Below are 19386 nucleotides of genomic sequence, written 5' to 3'. Positions count from 1 at the left end.
TGAAACATAATGTTACATCAAAGGGAATTTCACCCTTACCGGCGGAGATTGGGGAAAATCAAAGTAGCGCGATGGTATGACGGCTTACTAGCGCCAAAACTAAAAATTAGTAATTAACCCGTGAAAGTTACTAATTTTCACGAGAAAATTACAATTCTGACGGGAAAATTACTAATTTTCACGTGTTAATTACTAATTTTCTAGTGTTAATAACTAATTTTCAAGTGTTAATGTCTAATTTTCAGTTTTGGCTCGCTTCCTGACGGCTTACTAGTGCCAAAACTAAAAATTAGTAATTTTCACGCGTTAATTACTAATTTTCTTGTACCTCGTGACTGTGGGGGCTCAATGCGCATGCGCGACTGTTTCACCTGCCAGAGCAAAACATCCTTCGATTCGAAACTTTTCTGGTCCATAGTTCTTTAATTAGATGTGAATTAGCACTAAGAGCTGAGCGCATGTGTAGATAACCGTGACATACAACTGTCTGTCCGAAAACTTGTTGAATAACGAATTCTATCGAAAGATATTTGTGAAAGTGTGTGAGTCTCGATGAAGAGATCCGTCTGCTAGTCGTCGGACCTTTTGCACATGTCCGACCGGCCGCCATTTTTCCTCTCTCGGTTCGAACATTTTCGGATCGATTGTCCTTCCCTAATACACTTTTAAGCAAATGTATGAGTGTGGTAGTGGAAACAAATATGAAGTACAGCTGTCTGCCTGACAACTTGTCGAATAAGGAATTATATTGAAAGATATCTGTGAAAGTGTGAGACCACAGCCGATCAAAAGTCCGTCTGCTACGAACAGCTTCGTTTCGAAAGTTTTCAGGGTCGATTATTCTTTTCTAAGATACCCAAAACAACGTTTAGGATAGCGCTATTGCAGAAAACAGTGACACGCATCTTCCCGTCGAATTACTTGCTCGATAAGGCCTTCTATTAAAAGATATTTTAGAAATAGTATGAGAGTGATGTTTGCCGGGCGTTAAAGCCTCTCAGTGCGGACTCTTAAAATCCGACTACTGTGACCGAAAACGAGGCAAAAATGAAAATTAGTAATTAACACTGTTAATTACTAATTTTCACGTGAAAACGATAACCCTAGGTTTTGGCACAAGTAAGCCGTCATACGATGGTCCTACCGTCGCTATCTTTTCTGGCCGATGTCCAAGTCAATTTGAGGACTTGGCAGATCTCCAGACACTTTGCTTTGTCCCCCGAAAATATATTAATTGTCTCTCTGTTTTATGGACCGAGGCCTCCACATAAAAGCCGTACGTCTCCTATTTAAAAGAGAGCCAATAAAAGGGAGGTAAGCCCCTGTTGTACTATTTCCGATAAATTGCAGTCTTGTCGAAACATGATGCAGGCGCATGTTTGTGTAGCTCGAGCTTCGAATCTACCCAGCGACTTGAACAAACGAACAAAGGCCGACATCGTTTTGCAAGTTTAGACTTCAGTAAAGTCACGCTTTAAACCTCGTTCAGGCAGAAATAGAACTGAGGGAGGGGAACGAAGGTGAGAGAGAGAGAGAGAGAGAGAAAGAGAAAGAGAGAGAGAGAGAGAAAAAGAGAGAGAGTGAGAGAGGAGAGAGAGAGAAAGAGAGAGAAAGAGAGAGAGAGAGAGAGAGAGAGAGAGAGAGAGAGAGAGTGAGAGAGAGTGAGAGAGAGTGAGAGAGATAGAGAGAGAGAGAGAGAGAGAGGGGGGAGTGAGAGAGGAGAGAGAGAGAGAGAAGAGAGAGAGAGAGAAAGAGAGAGAGAGTGAGAGAAGGAGAGAGAGAGAGAGAGAGAGAGAAAGAGAGAAAGAGAGAGAGAGGAGAGAGAGAGAGTGAGAGAGAGAGAGAGGAGAGAGAGAGAAGAGAGAGAGAGGAGAGAGAGAGAGAGAGAGAAAGAGAGAGAGAGGAGAGAGAGAGAGAAGAGAGAAGAGAGAGAGAGAGTGAGAGAGGAGAGAGAGAGAGAGGAGAGAGAGAGAGAGTGAGAGAGGAGAGAGAGAGAGTGAGAGAGGAGAGAGAGAGAGAAAGAGACTGAGAGAGGAGAGAGAGAGAGAGAGAGAGAGAGAGAGAGAGAGAGAGAGAGAGAGAGAGAGAGAGAGAGAGAGAGAGAGGGGGGATTCACTTGCGTACCTCTGACTGGCTATCATCCAGAATAATAATTATTTGCAAAATATGCATTGGGTGACTATCAACAGGCTTTCAACACGTGTTTCATTTAGTAAGTTTGCATGGGTCTGTTTTAATGATTTGTTTTGTTTGTTTTTGTTGTCAGAAGATAGGGTTAACGGTCGGCGGCAGTGTAGTAGAACATTTCTTTGCGCCACTGGTTAATATTTCAGTCATACAGACAGAGGCCAAGTGTGTTGCTAACATTGCTTTATTTTAAACGGGCACGCTGCATTTGTAGCGTCTTCCGGCCAAATAGAAATAAAGGACATGCAGTAGTGAATAATTTATCTCAATTAACACGCAGTGGGTGTCTAAAAACTGATTCAGACTACTTTTTCTGCAAGTGAATCATTTGGATTTTGTTTAACAGTAGATATACTCAATCTTCAATGTTTCGTTTGTTTGTTTGTTTCTGCTCGAATATGTCTAGATCTTCTTGTTCCTGTCTTCTACCCTTAAAACATTAGCAAAGATTACATTTGTTTCTTTCGGTCGAATTAAGTACGGTCGGATCTAATTATTCTCAAAGACTTTATTCATTGATTATTTTTCTCACATCCTTTGATCACAGAGTCTGACAGTACCACCGCTTTCACAAAACTTTCACATTAACCACTGTCCTTCCTAAAGTGTAACCATGAAAACTAATCACACACAACTGACCTCTCTCTCTCTCTCTCTCTCTCTCTCTCTCTCTCTCTCTCTCTCTCTCTCTCTCTCTCTCTCTCTCTCTCTCTCTCTCTTCGCCCGTTGCGCGCTGTAAGCCCGGTTTCCCCTTCTTACAACAACATGCTGTTAATCGAAATCTTTTTCACGCTCCTCAGATAATTTCAAAGTCCACAGCCAGTCGCAATGTTCTAGCCCTCACTGTTAGTTTGTCTAAAGTTGACAAAAGTACACAATTGCGTGTCAAGACATTGTCTGCACTGGAGTTGGTTACCCAATGACCATTCTGAAAACTGTCATGGTGGCCATGATTACAACATTCAGGGCGAACATCCACCAAACCTGTTACTGCATTTTACAAAGCTGCACACACAAAAACTGGCTGTTTGCTTGTAACAATGTTTAGCTTGTCATTTATTTTTTGCGAGCTATAGCTCTTGACTACTATAGCAAACATCCGCCAAAGCTGTAGTCGCATATCACAAAACTCCACAAAATAACGGGCTGTTTGCTTGTAACAAAGTTGAGCTTGTCACTTATTTTTGCGAGCTACAGCTCTAGACCACTAGTTGTAGCGATAGTTTCTTCACGCGTCAGCAGGTCGTGGAGTCGAGCAGTCAAACGCGATGTTTCAATCTGTCAAACTTCTGAAAAACTACCCGTTCACGTTGTTTCTTTTCCTATTTTGTTCGATTTTTGACGTCCGCTTCAAGATCTTAAATGCCATGTTTCATTCTTGTCAAACTGTTTTCCTTCGCATTGTTTTTTTGTCCATTTGTACATTGTTTTCTCGTTTTCTTTTTTTGTGTTAATTTGTACATTGTTTTCTCGTTTTCTTGTACGTCTGATTTAGCTGATTAGCTAAAGATAACTTTAAACGGAGTGTAGTGTTACACTGTGCTGTCTGAGGTTTCCTTTTTACATTTGGTCAAGTTTTGACTAAATGTTATAACATAGACGGGGAATCGAGACGAGGGTGGTGATGTATGCATGTGTGTGTATGTGTGTATGTCTGTGCGTGTAGAACGATTCCGAGAAAACTACTGAACCGATCTTCATGAAACTTCACATGAGAGTTCCTGGGTATGACATTCCCAGTTTTTTCTCCTCATTTTTTCGATAAATATCTTTGATGACGTCATATCCGGATTTGAGTGAAAGTTAAGGCCGCACTGTCACGCCCTCATTTTTCAACCAAATAGATTGACATTTTGGTCAAGCAATCTTCGACAAAGTAAGAACTACGGTCGCGTGCTTTGCGTGCTTCGCGGAGACGAGCGTGACCCGCCCCGGTCTTCGGGTTAGCCGAGACTATCTAAAGGTAGTCTCGGCGATGACTGTCTTTTTGGTTATTGATCTTTATAATTTGATAACGACTGACTAAATGTTTTTATATCGCTTCACGCGACTTATTTTCTTTTTCGACTGGTGTAGCAGGCTTTTAAAATCGAATGAACAAAAAACGAACAACAACAACAACATCAACAACAACATCAACCACCACCGCCAATATGATTCAAAATCAATGTTATTTTATGATAACTTTCGGAAGTTTGAACAAGCGTTTGTTTTAATTTTTAGCGAACAATTTCGGGCACAAGTCAGTCTTTCTTTTAAAGAGCTCAGCTCGCCCAAACTTGACTCTTTCTCTTCGTTTCTCTTTCCGTTTTTTCATTTTTTTTTTAAATGTTGTTATTCAAACTATAAATTGTTCACTGCGGGGGGTCAAGTTGTCTCAGTATTCTCACGGCTATCAAAAAGCACTTTGACGTGCAATCTGTAAAAACTCCTCCGAATCGCCGTGACATTGCCCTTATTTTCACTTCAGCACGCACATTCACACTAACAAGCACTTGCTTGTATTCTGCACTCTGCTGGATTTTTTGCGGGGGTGGGTGTAGGGGAGAAGGGGTGAGGGGGAGGGGGTGATTGGTGGAAAGGAGGTGATAGGCACGTTTACTGTACGCCGACAAAAGGGGGGGGGGGGTTGGGAGGAGGGGTCGATGAGAGAGAGAGAGAGAGACAGAGAGACAGAGAAAGACAGAAAGAGATAGACAGAGACAGAGACAGACAGAGGGGGGGGGGGGGAGGCAGAGAGAGAGACAGAGAGAGACAGGGAGAGACAGAGACAGAGTGAACAGACAAGCAGACAGACGGTCAGACATACAGATAGACAGACAGACAGCTAGGGACAGTGAGATAGGGAGTCAGAGAAAGACAGAGAAAAGACAAACAGACAGACAGACAGCTAGGGACAGTGAGATAGGGAGTCAGAGAAAGACAGAGAAAAGACAAACAGACAAACAGAAGCGGAAAAAGTAATCATTCAAGTGCCGCCAAACGTTCGTGAATCTATAGGGAAAGCTTTCTGCTGCTTCGATCTGGACAAAATTGTTGACGAGCGAGCAAGCAGACTATTTATGATAATGAAATCTGTCATTGATTTACACGTATTTTAAAAAATATCTTCGAAGTGGAACAGGCATGTACACGTATTGTGAAATCCGAGCTGTACCTTGAACATTTAGGAACGACTTCCATACAAATACTACTCCGAGGAGGTCTGGTTTGGCTCGAATAATTCATTAAAGGCATGATTCTAGAAGACGCCATAACAAACATTGTTATTGAAAGTTTTGTGATAAGAGTTGTTTGGTTGTCCTGAACTTATTATGTCAATTTTATTTATTTTATTTTATTTTACCTTGGAGTGGGCAGGAGAGGGCCGTGGTTGAATAAGGGGTTCTTGGAAGTTTGCAAAACTATACCACCCCCCGGGCCGGGTTGGAGGTGGATCGAGAGGGGGAAAAGGGGGGTGGGGTTGATAACAGAGAGAGAGAGAGAGAGAGAGAGAGAGAGAGAGAGAGAGAGAGAGAGAGAGAGAATTGAATTGAATTGTACTTTATTTAACAAGAGACACAGAGAGAGAGAGAGAGAGAGAGAGAGAGAGAGAGAGAGAGAGAGAGAGAGAGAGAGAGAGAGACAGAGAGACAGAGAGACAGAGAAACAGAGAAACAGAGAGAGACAGAGACAGAGAAACAGAGAGAGACAGAGACAGACAGAGACCAAGAGAGACACAGAGAGACGTAGTGCTCGGGGGGGGGGGGGGGGGGGGGGAGAGGGGCAGAGTGTTTGCAAAACTATACCGTACCACCCCCGGGGCGGGTTGGAGGTGGAGTGGAGGAAGGGGGGGGTACCAACCAAGCAAAAGGAGTAGTTTCAGTGGGGGGGGGGGGGGGGGGGGGGCAATGGCTCTGTCAGCTAAAGAGTGTGACATGAAGTCAAAGTGATAAAACTGGCCTGCACTTCGTGCCTGTAGGGGCACAAATTAGCCAAACCCAACCGCTCAAATACTTCAACCGATAAAGTCAAGAGTGGTGATAACCAGGGAAAGATGAATGTTGATTTAAACACAACAGCCAAGTTTGGTCAAAGTCGATGGCCGTAGAGGAGATGAGAGGGGCTGGCATTGGGGGATGGGGTACGGTAGAGGTTGAGGTTGTAAAAAAGGAGGGTGGGGTGGGGGGGGGGGGGGGGGGGGTGGGGGATTTAGGGGCAAGCAGAGACCTGAGATGCACGAGAAAGTTACCAACCGGGTTGCAGTCAGCCGCCTTTTTAGGTTGGTTGAAATTGAGATTTATTGTGATTCAGACCCCGCGGTTTGTTCTCTCCTGCGGCATTTTACAGGCATTGACCTAGACATACTTTGTTTTTCAATGCTGGTTATGTACTTCAACTAATATCGTTACCACGAGTATGCCTTTTGTGATGAATATGCGTTTAATGAAGGGTATTGTGGTTTATGATGAGTGCCAGGAATGGAAGAAACAGCCTGACTGCTTTGTGTGTGATAAGTGGGGAATTTGTGCTGAATCCATTTTATAAGCGACTCCAATGACAATCTGCAAAATCAATTCATCAAAAATATAAAATAATAAAACTCCTACTGTGCACGAGAAGCGATCAAGCTGTTGGTATTTGCCATTGGACGGACACGGGTCCACTTATTGTACATACTAATTAGAAACGGTATCCGTGTTCTAGCCTTGTTTCACCACTGTGGTATGCAAACGACCTCAGCCGGCCATTCAGCCTGAGAAGTGCAGGTGGCTGATGACACCTAAAAGACGCACACACGGACTGGGTTGCGCGAAACTTGAAGCAGCAAACCGGGAGGGAGTGAACCAAATTTCAAAACAATGAGATTATAAAGCAATACAAATTAAATCAAATAATATTTAAAAATTGATGGCGTACCGCGGGAAAGATTGTATCTTTAAACTTGTAGTCAGAGCATGATGACCACGCCTTGGTTCTTACCTCGACTTGACCCTTCATCTTTGCTTGACCACAAAATTCAAGACGCGGCGAGTCGCCCCCCATAGAAATGTCCCTGCTACTAATTTCCTGTCAAATATTTTACGAGACTGCGTTAATGTCCAGGCAAAATGTCCCTTTGACGGGCTCACATCAAAGGGAGCTAACGCGTGCCATGCCTTTGTCCACCTTAGTGGTGTCCCCTGAGGTTGACAGGGGTCAAGACGTGACCCGCGTGTCAAGGGTCAAGAGATTATATTTGCCGTCTCGTGTCCCCCACGCGACTGGCGTGTGGAGAATAATGAAACAGACTACGGGGAATGGCGGGGGTTGAGGGACTTTAGTGTGTGTTCTCTTATACAGTAAAACCTCCCTTTATTAAGACCCCCCCCCCATTATAATTTATTAAGACTCCCTCCTTTTTAAGACCTTGTTTTCGCAGACGTTCTGCTCATAACCTCCGTAAAATTACCCCCATTTTAAGACTCCCTCCTTTTTAAGACCTGGTTTTCTCAGATTTGTTGAGGTCTGAAAAAGGGGGTTCCACTGTAAGATGTTTCTGTGTCTCTTTTCTCCTCTTTGCCATTCAGCTTTCCTGTCTTTACTATGTCTTCCTTGTGTGGTTTTTTTCTTCTCTTTCCCTGCTTTCTTCTTGTCGCCCTGTCTGTGTTGCATTCTGTTCTGGCTCCGACTTTCTTCTTGTCGCCCTGTCTGTGTTGCATTCTGTTCTGGCTCCGACTTTCTTCTTGTCGCCCTGTCTGTGTTGCATTCTGTTCTGGCTCCGACTTTCTTCTTGTCGCCCTGTCTGTGTTTTTTTGCATTCTGTTCTGGCTCCGACTTTCTTCTTGTCTCCCTGTCTGTGTTGCATTCTGTTCTGGCTCCGACTTTCTTGTTGTCTCCCTGTCTGTGTTGCATTCTGTTCTGGCTCCGACTTTCTTGTTGTCTCCCTGTCTGTACTGTGTTGTATTCTGTTCTGGCTCCGACTTTCTTCTTGTCGCCCTGTCTGTGTTGCATTCTGTTCTGGCTCCGACTTTCTTCTTGTCTCCCTGTCTGTGTTGCGTTCTGTTCTGGCTCCGACTTTCTTCTTGTCGCCCTGTCTGTGTTGCGTTCTGTTCTGGCTCCGACTTTCTTCTTGTCGCCCTGTCTGTGTTGCATTCTGTTCTGGCTCCGACTTTCTTCTTGTCTCCCTGTCTGTACTGTGTTGCATTCTGTTCTGGCTCCGACTTTCTTCTTGTCGCCCTGTCTGTGTTGCATTCTGTTCTGGCTCCGACTTTCTTCTTGTTTCCCTGTCTGTGTTGCATTCTGTTCTGGCTCCGACTTTCTTCTTGTCGCCCTGTCTGTGTTGCATTCTGTTCTGGCTCCGACTTTCTTCTTGTCGCCCTGTCTGTGTTGCATTCTGTTCTGGCTCCGACTTTCTTCTTGTCTTCCTGTCTGTACTGTGTTGCATTCTGTTCTGGCTCCGACTTTCTTCTTGTCGCCCTGTCTGTGTTGCATTCTGTTCTGGCTCCGACTTTCTTCTTGTCGCCCTGTCTGTTCTGTGTTGCATTCTGTTCTGGCTCCGACTTTCTTCTTGTCTTCCTGTCTGTGTTGCATTCTGTTCTGGCTCCGACTTTCTTCTTGTCTCCTTGTCTGTGTTGCATTCTGTTCTGGCTCCGACTTTCTTCTTGTCGCCCTGTCTGTGTTGCGTTCTGTTCTGGCTCCGACTTTCTTCTTGTCGCCCTGTCTGTGTTGCATTCTGTTCTGGCTCCCACTTTCTTCTTGTCGCCCTGTCTGTGTTGCATTCTGTTCTGGCTCCGACTTTCTGCTTGTCTCCCTGTCTGTGTTGCATTCTGTTCTGGCTCCGACTTTCTTCTGGTCTCCCTGTCTGTGTTGCATTCTGTTCTGGCTCCGACTTTCTTCTGGTCTCCCTGTCTGTGTTGCATTCTGTTCTGGCTCCGACTTTCTTCTTGTCTCCCTGTCTGTGTTGCATTTTGTTCTGGCTCCGACTTTCTTCTTGTCTCCCTGTCTGTGTTGCATTCTGTTCTGGCTCCGACTTTCTTCTTGTCTTCCTGTCTGTACTGTGTTGCATTCTGTTCTGGCTCCGACTTTCTTCTTGTCGCCCTGTCTGTGTTGCATTCTGTTCTGGCTCCGACTTTCTTCTTGTCGCCCTGTCTGTGTTGCATTCTGTTCTGGCTCCGACTTTCTTCTTGTCGCCCTGTCTGTACTGTGTTGCATTCTGTTCTGGCTCCGACTTTCTTCTTGTCTCCCTGTCTGTGTTGCATTCTGTTCTGGCTCCAACTTTCTTCTTGTCGCCCTGTCTGTACTGTGTTGCATTCTGTTCTGGCTCCGACTTTCTTCTTGTCTCCCTGTCTGTACTGTGTTGCGTTCTGTTCTGGCTCCGACTTTCTTCTTGTTTCCCTGTCTGTGTTGCATTCTGTTCTGGCTCCGACTTTCTTCTTGTCTCCCTGTCTGTGTTGCATTCTGTTCTGGCTCCGACTTTCTTCTTGTTTCCCTGTCTGTGTTGCATTCTGTTCTGGCTCCGACTTTCTTCTTGTCTCCCTGTCTGTACTGTGTTGCGTTCTGTTCTGGCTCCGACTTTCTTCTTGTCGCCCTGTCTGTACTGTGTTGCATTCTGTTCTGGCTCCGACTTTCTTCTTGTCTTCCTGTCTGTACTGTGTTGCATTCTGTTCTGGCTCCGACTTTCTTCTTGTCTTCCTGTCTGTACTGTGTTGCGTTTGTTTCTGGCTCCGACTTTCTTCTTGTCGCCCTGTCTGTGTTGCATTCTGTTCTGGCTCCGACTTTCTTCTTGTCTCCCTGTCTGTGTTGCATTCTGTTCTGGCTCCGACTTTCTTCTTGTCGCCCTGTCTGTGTTGCATTCTGTTCTGGCTCCGACTTTCTTCTTGTCTCCCTGTCTGTGTTGCATTCTGTTCTGGCTCCGACTTTCTTCTTGTCGCCCTGTCTGTGTTGCATTCTGTTCTGGCTCCGACTTTCTTCTTGTCGCCCTGTGTGTGTTGCGTTCTGTTCTGGCTCCGACTTTCTTCTTGTCGCCCTGTCTGTGTTGCGTTCTGTTCTGGCTCCGACTTTCTTCTTGTCGCCCTGTCTGTGTTGCATTCTGTTCTGGCTCCGACTTTCTTCTTGTCGCCCTGTCTGTGTTGCGTTCTGTTCTGGCTCCGACTTTCTTCTTGTCTCCATGTCTGTACTGTGTTGCATTCTGTTCTGGCTCCGACTTTCTTCTTGTCTTCCTGTCTGTACTGTGTTGCATTCTGTTCTGGCTCCGACTTTCTTCTTGTCTTCCTGTCTGTACTGTGTTGCGTTCTGTTCTGGCTCCGACTTTCTTCTTGTCTTCCTGTCTGTACTGTGTTGCATTCTGTTCTGGCTCCGACTTTCTTCTTGTCTTCCTGTCTGTACTGTGTTGCATTCTGTTCTGGCTCCGACTTTCTTCTTGTCTTCCTGTCTGTTCTGTGTTGCATTCTGTTCTGGCTCCGACTTTCTTCTTGTCTTCCTGTCTGTACTGTGTTGCATTCTGTTCTGGCTCCGACTTTCTTCTTGTCTTCCTGTCTGTACTGTGTTGCATTCTGTTCTGGCTCCGACTTTCTTCTTGTCGCCCTGTCTGTACTGTGTTGCGTTCTGTTCTGGCTCCGACTTTCTTCTTGTCTTCCTGTCTGTACTGTGTTGCATTCTGTTCTGGCTCCGACTTTCTTCTTGTCTTCCTGTCTGTACTGTGTTGCGTTCTGTTCTGGCTCCGACTTTCTTCTTGTCTTCCTGTCTGTACTGTGTTGCGTTCTGTTCTGGCTCCGACTTTCTTCTTGTCTTCCTGTCTGTCTGTGTTGCATTCTGTTCTGGCTCCGACTTTCTTCTTGTTTCCCTGTCTGTGTTGCATTCTGTTCTGGCTCCGACTTTCTTCTTGTCGCCCTGCCTGTACTGTGTTGCAATCTGTTCTGGCTCCGACTTTCTTCTTGTCGCCATGTCTGTGTTGCATTCTGTTCTGGCTCCGACTTTCTTCTTGTCTCCCTGTCTGTGTTGCATTCTGTTCTGGCTCCGACTTTCTTCTTGTCGCCCTGCCTGTACTGTGTTGCATTCTGTTCTGGCTCCGACTTTCTTGTTGTCTTCCTGTCTGAGTTGCATTCTGTTCTGGCTCCGACTTTCTTCTTGTCGCCCTGTCTGTACTGTGTTGCATTCTGTTCTGGCTCCGACTTTCTTCTTGTCGCCCTGTCTGTACTGTGTTGCATTCTGTTCTGGCTCCGACTTTCTTCTTGTCTCCCTGTCTGTACTGTGTTGCATTCTGTTCTGGCTCCGACTTTCTTCTTGTCGCCCTGTCTGAGTTGCATTCTGTTCTGGCTCCGACTTTCTTCTTGTCGCCCTGTCTGTGTTGCATTCTGTTCTGGCTCCGACTTTCTTCTTGTCGCCCTGTCTGTGTTGCATTCTGTTCTGGCTCCGACTTTCTTCTTGTCTCCCTGTCTGTACTGTGTTGCATTCTGTTCTGGCTCCGACTTTCTTCTTGTCGCCCTGCCTGTACTGCGTTGCATTCTGTTCTGGCTCCGACTTTCTTCTTGTCGCCCTGTCTGTGTTGCATTCTGTTCTGGCTCCGACTTTCTTCTTGTTTCCCTGTCTGTGTTGCATTCTGTTCTGGCTCCGACTTTCTTCTTGTCTTCCTGTCTGTACTGTGTTGCATTCTGTTCTGGCTCCAACTTTCTTCTTGTCTTCCTGTCTGTACTGTGTTGCATTCTGTTCTGGCTCCGACTTTCTTCTTGTTTCCCTGTCTGTGTTGCATTCTGTTCTGGCTCCGACTTTCTTCTTGTCTTCCTGTCTGTGTTGCATTCTGTTCTGGCTCCGACTTTCTTCTTGTCTTCCTGTCTGTACTGTGTTGCGTTCTGTTCTGGCTCCGACTTTCTTCTTGTCGCCCTGTCTGTACTGTGTTGCATTCTGTTCTGGCTCCGACTTTCTTCTTGTCGCCCTGTCTGTGTTGCATTCTGTTCTGGCTCCGACTTTCTTCTTGTCGCCCTGTCTGAGTTGCGTTCTGTTCTGGCTCCGACTTTCTTCTTGTCTTCCTGTCTGTGTTGCATTCTGTTCTGGCTCCGACTTTCTTCTTGTCGCCCTGTCTGTGTTGCATTCTGTTCTGGCTCCGACTTTCTTCTTGTCTTCCTGTCTGTACTGTGTTGCATTCTGTTCTGGCTCCGACTTTCTTCTTGTCTTCCTGTCTGTACTGTGTTGCATTCTGTTCTGGCTCCGACTTTCTTCTTGTCGCCCTGCCTGTGTTGCATTCTGTTCTGGCTCCGACTTTCTTCTTGTCTTCCTGTCTGTGTTGCATTCTGTTCTGGCTCCGACTTTCTTCTTGTCGCCCTGTCTGTACTGTGTTGCATTCTGTTCTGGCTCCGACTTTCTTCTTGTCTCCCTGTCTGTACTGTGTTGCATTCTGTTCTGGCTCCGACTTTCTTCTTGTCGCCCTGTCTGTGTTGCATTCTGTTCTGGCTCCGACTTTCTTCTTGTCGCCCTGTCTGAGTTGCATTCTGTTCTGGCTCCGACTGTCTTCTTGTCTCCCTGTGTTGCATTCTGTTCTGGCTCCGACTGTCTTCTTGTCTCCCTGTCTGTGTTGCATTCCGTTCTAGCTCCGACTTTCTTCTTGTCTCCCTGTGTTGCATTCTGTTATGGCTCCGACTGTCTTCTTGTCTCCCTGTCTGTGTTGCATTCTGTTCTGGCTCCGACTTTCTTCATTTGAACAAACGCGCTTGACATCCATCTGAGTCGCTCCTTCGATCCCCCACCCGTCTCAGAGAAACGACCCTCAAGCTACATGTAGGCCTACTATCGGCAGCCATAATGCTTGATTTGGTTTTTTTTCTCCCCGAGATGGTCACGAAAGATTTGACATAATCTTCATGTTTTTACTTTTAGTCTAGCAATGATTTGTTTTTAGTTGTTTTTGTTTTGTCTGTGTTTTTTTTATTTTTTATTTTTTTATTTTTTATTATATCGTTTGTGTGTGTCTCAATATTGATAGTTGTTGTTGTACTCTTTGATCTGACCCTATTGATTATACAGGTGGTTATTCTATTTTGTTGTAATTTTCTGGTCAGTTGATAGATTTTTGCTCAGTTTTGGCCATTGTTTGTTGTGCCTGCATGGCAACGCACACAGTGAGAATGCATGCGCGGGTACAACAGCCGAGGTAAACCTTTGAAACCTTCAAACTGTCTCGCTCTCTCTGTGTCACTCGCGCTCACCCCCTTTGCTCGCTCTCAAACGTTACAAAAGAAACTCCATACTGAAACACTGGACGTGTTTACATTCGTAACGACTTCATGAAGTCATTCATCTAATCTCGATGGACGGGCTTGACAGCAGAGACAATCGGCCCTGTCTCACTGTGTACATTTTACGCGGGTGTTCCTGACAATTTATACCCTGGGAAACTCGGGGTACGCTCACTCTGCGGGTAGATTTATTGACATGTCAGCCCGCCGAGAAGTATTAAGGCTCCGTTTGTCAGAGCCGCGACAGTGTAGCACCTTGAAATCTGCCTCGTAAATCTGACTTATGTACAGGTGTAGTAACACAATGCAACTCTGCTGCATGCAACTAATGTCTCAGAATAGTGAAAAAGTAGCACCTTGAAATCTGCCTCGTAAATCTGCCTTATGTAAAGGTGTAGCAACACAATGAAACTTTGCTGCATGCAACTAATGTCTCAGAATAGTGAAAAAGTAGCATCTTGAAATCTGCCTGGTAAATCTGACTTATGTACAGGTGTAGCAACACTATGCAACTTTGCTTCATGCAATCTCCCTTTCTCAGAATAGTGATAGTGTAGCACCTTGAAGTCTGACACTATTCAACTTCACTGCATGCGACTTAAAACTGACTCGTAAACCGACTAACGTAAAGGTTATAAGCACGAAAATGTAGCACCTTGAATTGGATGCGACCTCGTAAATCTGGCTATTAAATTAGCAAGGGGACAATTAAATTGTGCAACTTCATTGGGGAAAAATGACGAAAAATGCATGGTGTGTAGCGCCTTGAATTCTGCGCAGTAAATCTTACGAATGTAAAGGAGTATTTACATTGTGCAACTAAGCTGCAAGCAAATGACGGTAACTGATGGCTCTGTTTATCAGAGCAGCGAGACTGAGTCCCATCACCCTCAAATGCCCTTCACGCTCATATGAATCTGACTAATTTGAAGGAGTAGTTGCACCTCGCAACTTTGCTGCATCCAACTCACTCTGAAAATGACAATGACAATGACAATTCTTTATTTAAAGAGGCTATAATGCATCCAACTCCCAGTAATTTTGTGAGCCTTTCCTGAAACTACTGGGACCGTGCGTCACTGAACGGACAAGACGGATAGTCGCATGCAACATATTCGTACGACATGTGTGTACAACTGTAGTGAAAAGTTGCACGATGTAAATATACCCCTTCGCGATGCGTGTTTGTATTGCATGAGCTCCTCTGGTTCCATAGATTGACCTTCTATATAGTGTGCTGTATATAGTGTGCTGAACAGACAATGTCGTGCCTCCCATCAGAGGTCGTGGGAAATATGCAGTGAGACAGCAGTTTAACAATATTTCAAAGACTTTATTGTCTGCAAGAAATTGGGTGATGTGGAGAAGTTACAAGATGATTTGATGAAATATAGATTTTGGGGGGACTTTTTGTTCACAATATTCACAAAGCAATATACAATCCTTAGACAATAGTGGCGGTAACAATAACAACTTCTGAACGTAAAAAATAAAACAGGACAAAATAATACACACATTCTACATCAATAGAGATTTAACGTCCTTATTGGCAAAACTGCGGACGTTTAAGGACATGGTTTAATAATGGGTTTAATACAAGTTTTGTGTGTGTGTGTTTTGCATTCGTTGTAGCTGATAACGACTTTATATTTTACTGGTGTGTTTATTATTCACTTACGCTGTGGGTGATTTACTTATTCACAGGTCTTCGACTATTCCCAGAGCGAAGGCTTTCAACGACAGCTTTGCAACTGACATGTGTATATGAATATACATATTCTCAGTGTGTGTTTTTCGTATCAAAGACGAAACATATTCTTCCGAGTTGCAAAGAAGTGAAAAGAATCCGGCTTCGATTTCGTTTTAAGTTCACGCTGTGATTAGGCCAAAAAAAAAAGGTCTGTTTACGGTAACATAGGCCCAAAAAATAGGGTCGGTAGGTCGGGATTGTTTTTTTTTTTTTTTTTTTTTCTCCAAAAAACCATATTTTTACGTTATTTTGCCAAAAAAACAAGATTTTTTTTTCCCCAAATGCCAAAAAAAAGTCTAGGGTCGCGCGAAAAAACTAGGGTCGGTCGGGTTACCGTAAACAGACCTATTTTTTTTTGGCCTTAAGTCACAGCCATATGCTTGTCATTAAGATTATATTAGTTTAGGACAGTATTTATGATCGTTTCTTATAGTCACAATCAAGTTACCCTTAGAAACAAAACATACATCATTGCTGTACCTCTTTAGACTGTAATCTCTTGAAAGCTTATGGCTTATGGGCAGAATATACCTGCACAGTTTCAGCGGCACAGACGACGCACTGCCTATTATTTATGCCGCGATAGGGATTATGACGAGTACTTGGCCTGTTTTCCTTTCATATGCAACGTGTAGCGGGCTGGGATAATCTGCAGTGCGTCGTCGGTCCTGCTCCTCCTCCTCCTCCTCTGCGTTCGTGGGCTGAAACTCCCATTTTTTACCCCGCCATTTAGGCAGCCACACGCCGCTTTCGGGGGAAGCATGCTGGGTATTTTCGTGTTTCCATAACCCACCGAACTCTGACATGGATTACAGGATCTTTTCCGTGCGCACTTGGTCTTGTGGTTGCGTGTACACACGAAGGGGGATAAGTCACTAGCAGGTCTGCACACAAGTTGACCTGGGAGATCGGAAAAATCTCCACTCTTAACCCACCAGGCGGCCGCGGCCGGGATTCGAACCCTCGACCTTCCGATTACGAGGCCGACGTCTTACCACCCCGCCACAGCGCCCGTCGTCGGTCCTGCTGAAGTTACATATGTGAGCGGAGCCCCTTATTATAACTGACGACCGCAATGCTGTCAGCCTATCCGCGAAACATACAGTGGTTTAGTTGGTTTAGACTTCGTTTACTGACCAGGACCAACACACTACAAGGGGGACACACACACTTACTGCTTCAGACAATGTCAACACATTAAAACCAACTGCTGACAAAGGGAACATGGCACCTTGGTCTGCCCCGTCTAAGTTTCTGGAAATACCGGCACTCAAGAAATCGCTCCTTTTGCTGGTAAAAGGTTTTTCGCTTTCTTTCTTTTCTTTTTAATTCCAAACGAGAACCTTTTTCAGCCAAGCACTACACATGAAAGGGAAGGGCGACAACGACAGAAATATATCGCAGATCCGTCGTTTGTTTTCGACGCACGCCCTTCCGTCGGGCCAAACACGCGTTATGATTGGCTCCTCCTTGCCGAAAACGTGCCGTGACGCGTCTTTTGACAGGCGCTCGGCACGCGACATTCCATATATGGTATGTGGGAAAACCACGCCCCCTTGCCCGGCCGAATGCGGGGAAGTGTACATACCCGAAAATAGCCGAGTGGCTCTGTTGGGTGGGAATGGGATCGGTCGGGTGGAAGTCGTGTTGACGGTATGTTGTGAAAGGGGTGCCGGGTGGATTGTGGTGGTCCGTTGAAGGAACTGTGCGTGATACAGTACCTTCTAACACCTGTTGCATCTTACCTCAATGTTCGGTGTCTGGAATGAAGGGGATTGGCGTGAAGACGGTCTGATGAAGCTCCAGAAACAAGATACACGACTGGGGTTTACTGAGATAATTGTGTATCTTTGTGTATATACATTTTGTTGCTGTTTTTACGTTATTCATAGAAGCATGGCCCAGGTTTGAAACCTACATCATTCCTGCGAGAGAGAGAGAGAGAGAGAGAGAGAGAGAGAAAGAGAGAGAGAGATAGAGATAGATAGATAGAGAGAGAGATAGAGAGAGACAATGACAATGACAATGACAATGACAATGACAAATTCTTTATTTACGAGGGTAATGGCATAATCGAACAGGTGCTTTTTTACATCCAGCCCTCGCCCATGGGAGGGTTTAATCTAATGATAATACGTTTTAAAAATGTTGGAATATCAATTAAAGAAGTAATAAAAGTAAACGACAAACAAGCAAACGATTAACAGACTAAACAAACAAAAATATACATACAAACAAACATGACATATTATTGTCAAAGGTATAATGAAAACTGCTTCAAGCAACAACAAAACGTGTGAAACTTAGAGGGAAGAAAAAATCCGTGAAACTGAGAAGTCAATGAAGCAACTACGTTGCAAGTAATAGCATGTAGCATCGTTACATAAGTCATGTTATGAAATTAATTAGGTACATTTATCTACTGAAACGTGTAAAAGGTACAAATAAGGCATTAACAATATAAACATGTTCAGGCTAAGTGAGAACGAAATGTGCCATGTATAAGGAATGAGAAATATCTGTCTTTAAAAGTCTTGGCATTGACAGAATGTTTGAGACCGCTTGGAAGTAAATTCCAAAGATTAGTCCCCGAAAAGAGTAGGATGGACTTAAAAAGATATATACGAGGCCGAGGAGCATACATTTTTGTCGGGTCTCTTAAATTGTGGGAAGTGAATTGAGAAGAAAGAGGTGCAGGCGCTCTTCCAATTATGAGTTTATGCATCAAAACGCCTTTATTGTACATGAGTCTTGATTTAGGAGAAAGAATGTTTAAAAGTTTATAGTCTTCGTTGGAAACCGAGACTTGTAATAAAATAACTTTGATTGCTCTTTTATGTATACTAAATAATGGTTTCAGAGTTTTTGCACTCGCACAATCCCATAGTGTTGACGCATAATCAATGATCCATTGAATGTGAGCGTTAAAGAAAAGTTGCCTGCCATGCCTGTTCAAGAAGTGTTTTATTCTGGACAACAAGTAAAGCCTCTTGGAGAATACTTTACAAACTTCTGTAACGTGATCAGTCCACGATAAAACGTTATCAAGAATAACACCTAGAACTTTGTGTCTATTAACTTCTTCAACAATGTGATTATCAATCGTTAAAGGTGGAAGTTTAGAGAGAGAGAGAGAGAGAGAGAGAGAGAGAGAGAGAGAGAGAGAGAGAGAGAGAGAGAGAGAGAGAGAGAGAGAGAGAGAGAGAGAGAGAGAGAGAGAGAGAGAGAGAGAGAAACTGAAACTGAAACTGAAACTGAACTTTATTACCAAAGGATAGAGGTTTTAGGCAAAGCCTAATCTTACAACCTGTCCCTTATACAAACACTTAATACAGACGCACATAATATAGATAGTAAAATTGACAAGGTTATTGTTACTTACAGACGTACATAATGTAAATAGGAATAAGAAAAGGGTTATGGTTTTGTATACACATTCAAAAATGGGAAAAACAATATAGTTTGGAAATTGCAGCATAGTTGCAATAATGCATTGCATATAAACATCCAAAACAACTAATAACAAAAGGGAGAAAGAGAGAGAGAGAGAGAGAGAGAGAGAGAGAGAGAGAGAGAGAGAGAGAGAGAGAGAGAGACAGACAGACAGACAGACAGACAGACAGACACGCACACGCACACACACATACACGCACACACACACTAACACACACACACACACACACACACACACACACACACACACACACACACACACACACTCATACGCAGAGACATAGAGAGAGGAACTGAAACTGAAGCTGAAATGGAAATTTATTTTTCGAGGGTGACAGAATAGGCAATGCAAACATACTTTTTTTCATCCGGACCTCGCCCATTGAGGGGTAACTCAATAACAAGAAGAAATAAGTTAAGTTAACTACAGTTCAAATCATGTATATTATAGGCATTTCTTTCTCTCTCTAGCTCTATCTCTCTCTCTATTTCCCCCTCTCTCTCCCCCCCCCCCCCCCCTCTCTCTCTCTCTCTCTCTCTCTCTCTCTCTCTCTCTCTCTCTCTCTCTCTCTCTCTCTCTCTCCCGAAAAAAGCCTACATCCCAGAGGTCAAAGATCATTTAAAGGTTTGGAGAAAAGACAACACAAATATGCCAGTTATACCTTAAAATCAGTGTTCGTTTTAAGGTTATTCGATTTTACGCAATGCCGTCTTCATAGACGGCGATTCTCGTTGCACCGCGTCTCCTTTCTTTCTTCTAACATTTAATCCCATGAAAACATTGAAACTTATAATCATACAGTTTGC

The 19386-nt window shown here is 44.2% G+C and overlaps 1 protein-coding gene across 1 annotated transcript; it reads right to left on the bottom strand.

Annotated features, from left to right (window-relative positions):
* Nucleotides 1-8709: 8709 nt before the first annotated feature.
* On the bottom strand, nt 8710-10958 carry LOC138957834 (TRAF3-interacting protein 1-like; the record flags this gene model as incomplete). The annotated part of the gene is made up of 2 exons (XM_070328882.1): nt 10690-10958; nt 8710-8869 (listed from the first exon to the last, which is right to left on the bottom strand). Coding segments are annotated over exons 1-2 (429 nt in total), but the record flags the coding sequence as incomplete, so codon positions are not given.
* Between the last annotated feature and the right edge of the window lie 8428 nt (nt 10959-19386).

This window comes from Littorina saxatilis, unplaced genomic scaffold (assembly GCF_037325665.1).
Source record: "Littorina saxatilis isolate snail1 unplaced genomic scaffold, US_GU_Lsax_2.0 scaffold_837, whole genome shotgun sequence".
NCBI lineage: Eukaryota > Metazoa > Mollusca > Gastropoda > Littorinimorpha > Littorinidae > Littorina > Littorina saxatilis.
This window is presented reverse-complemented; position numbering and strand designations above follow the sequence as displayed.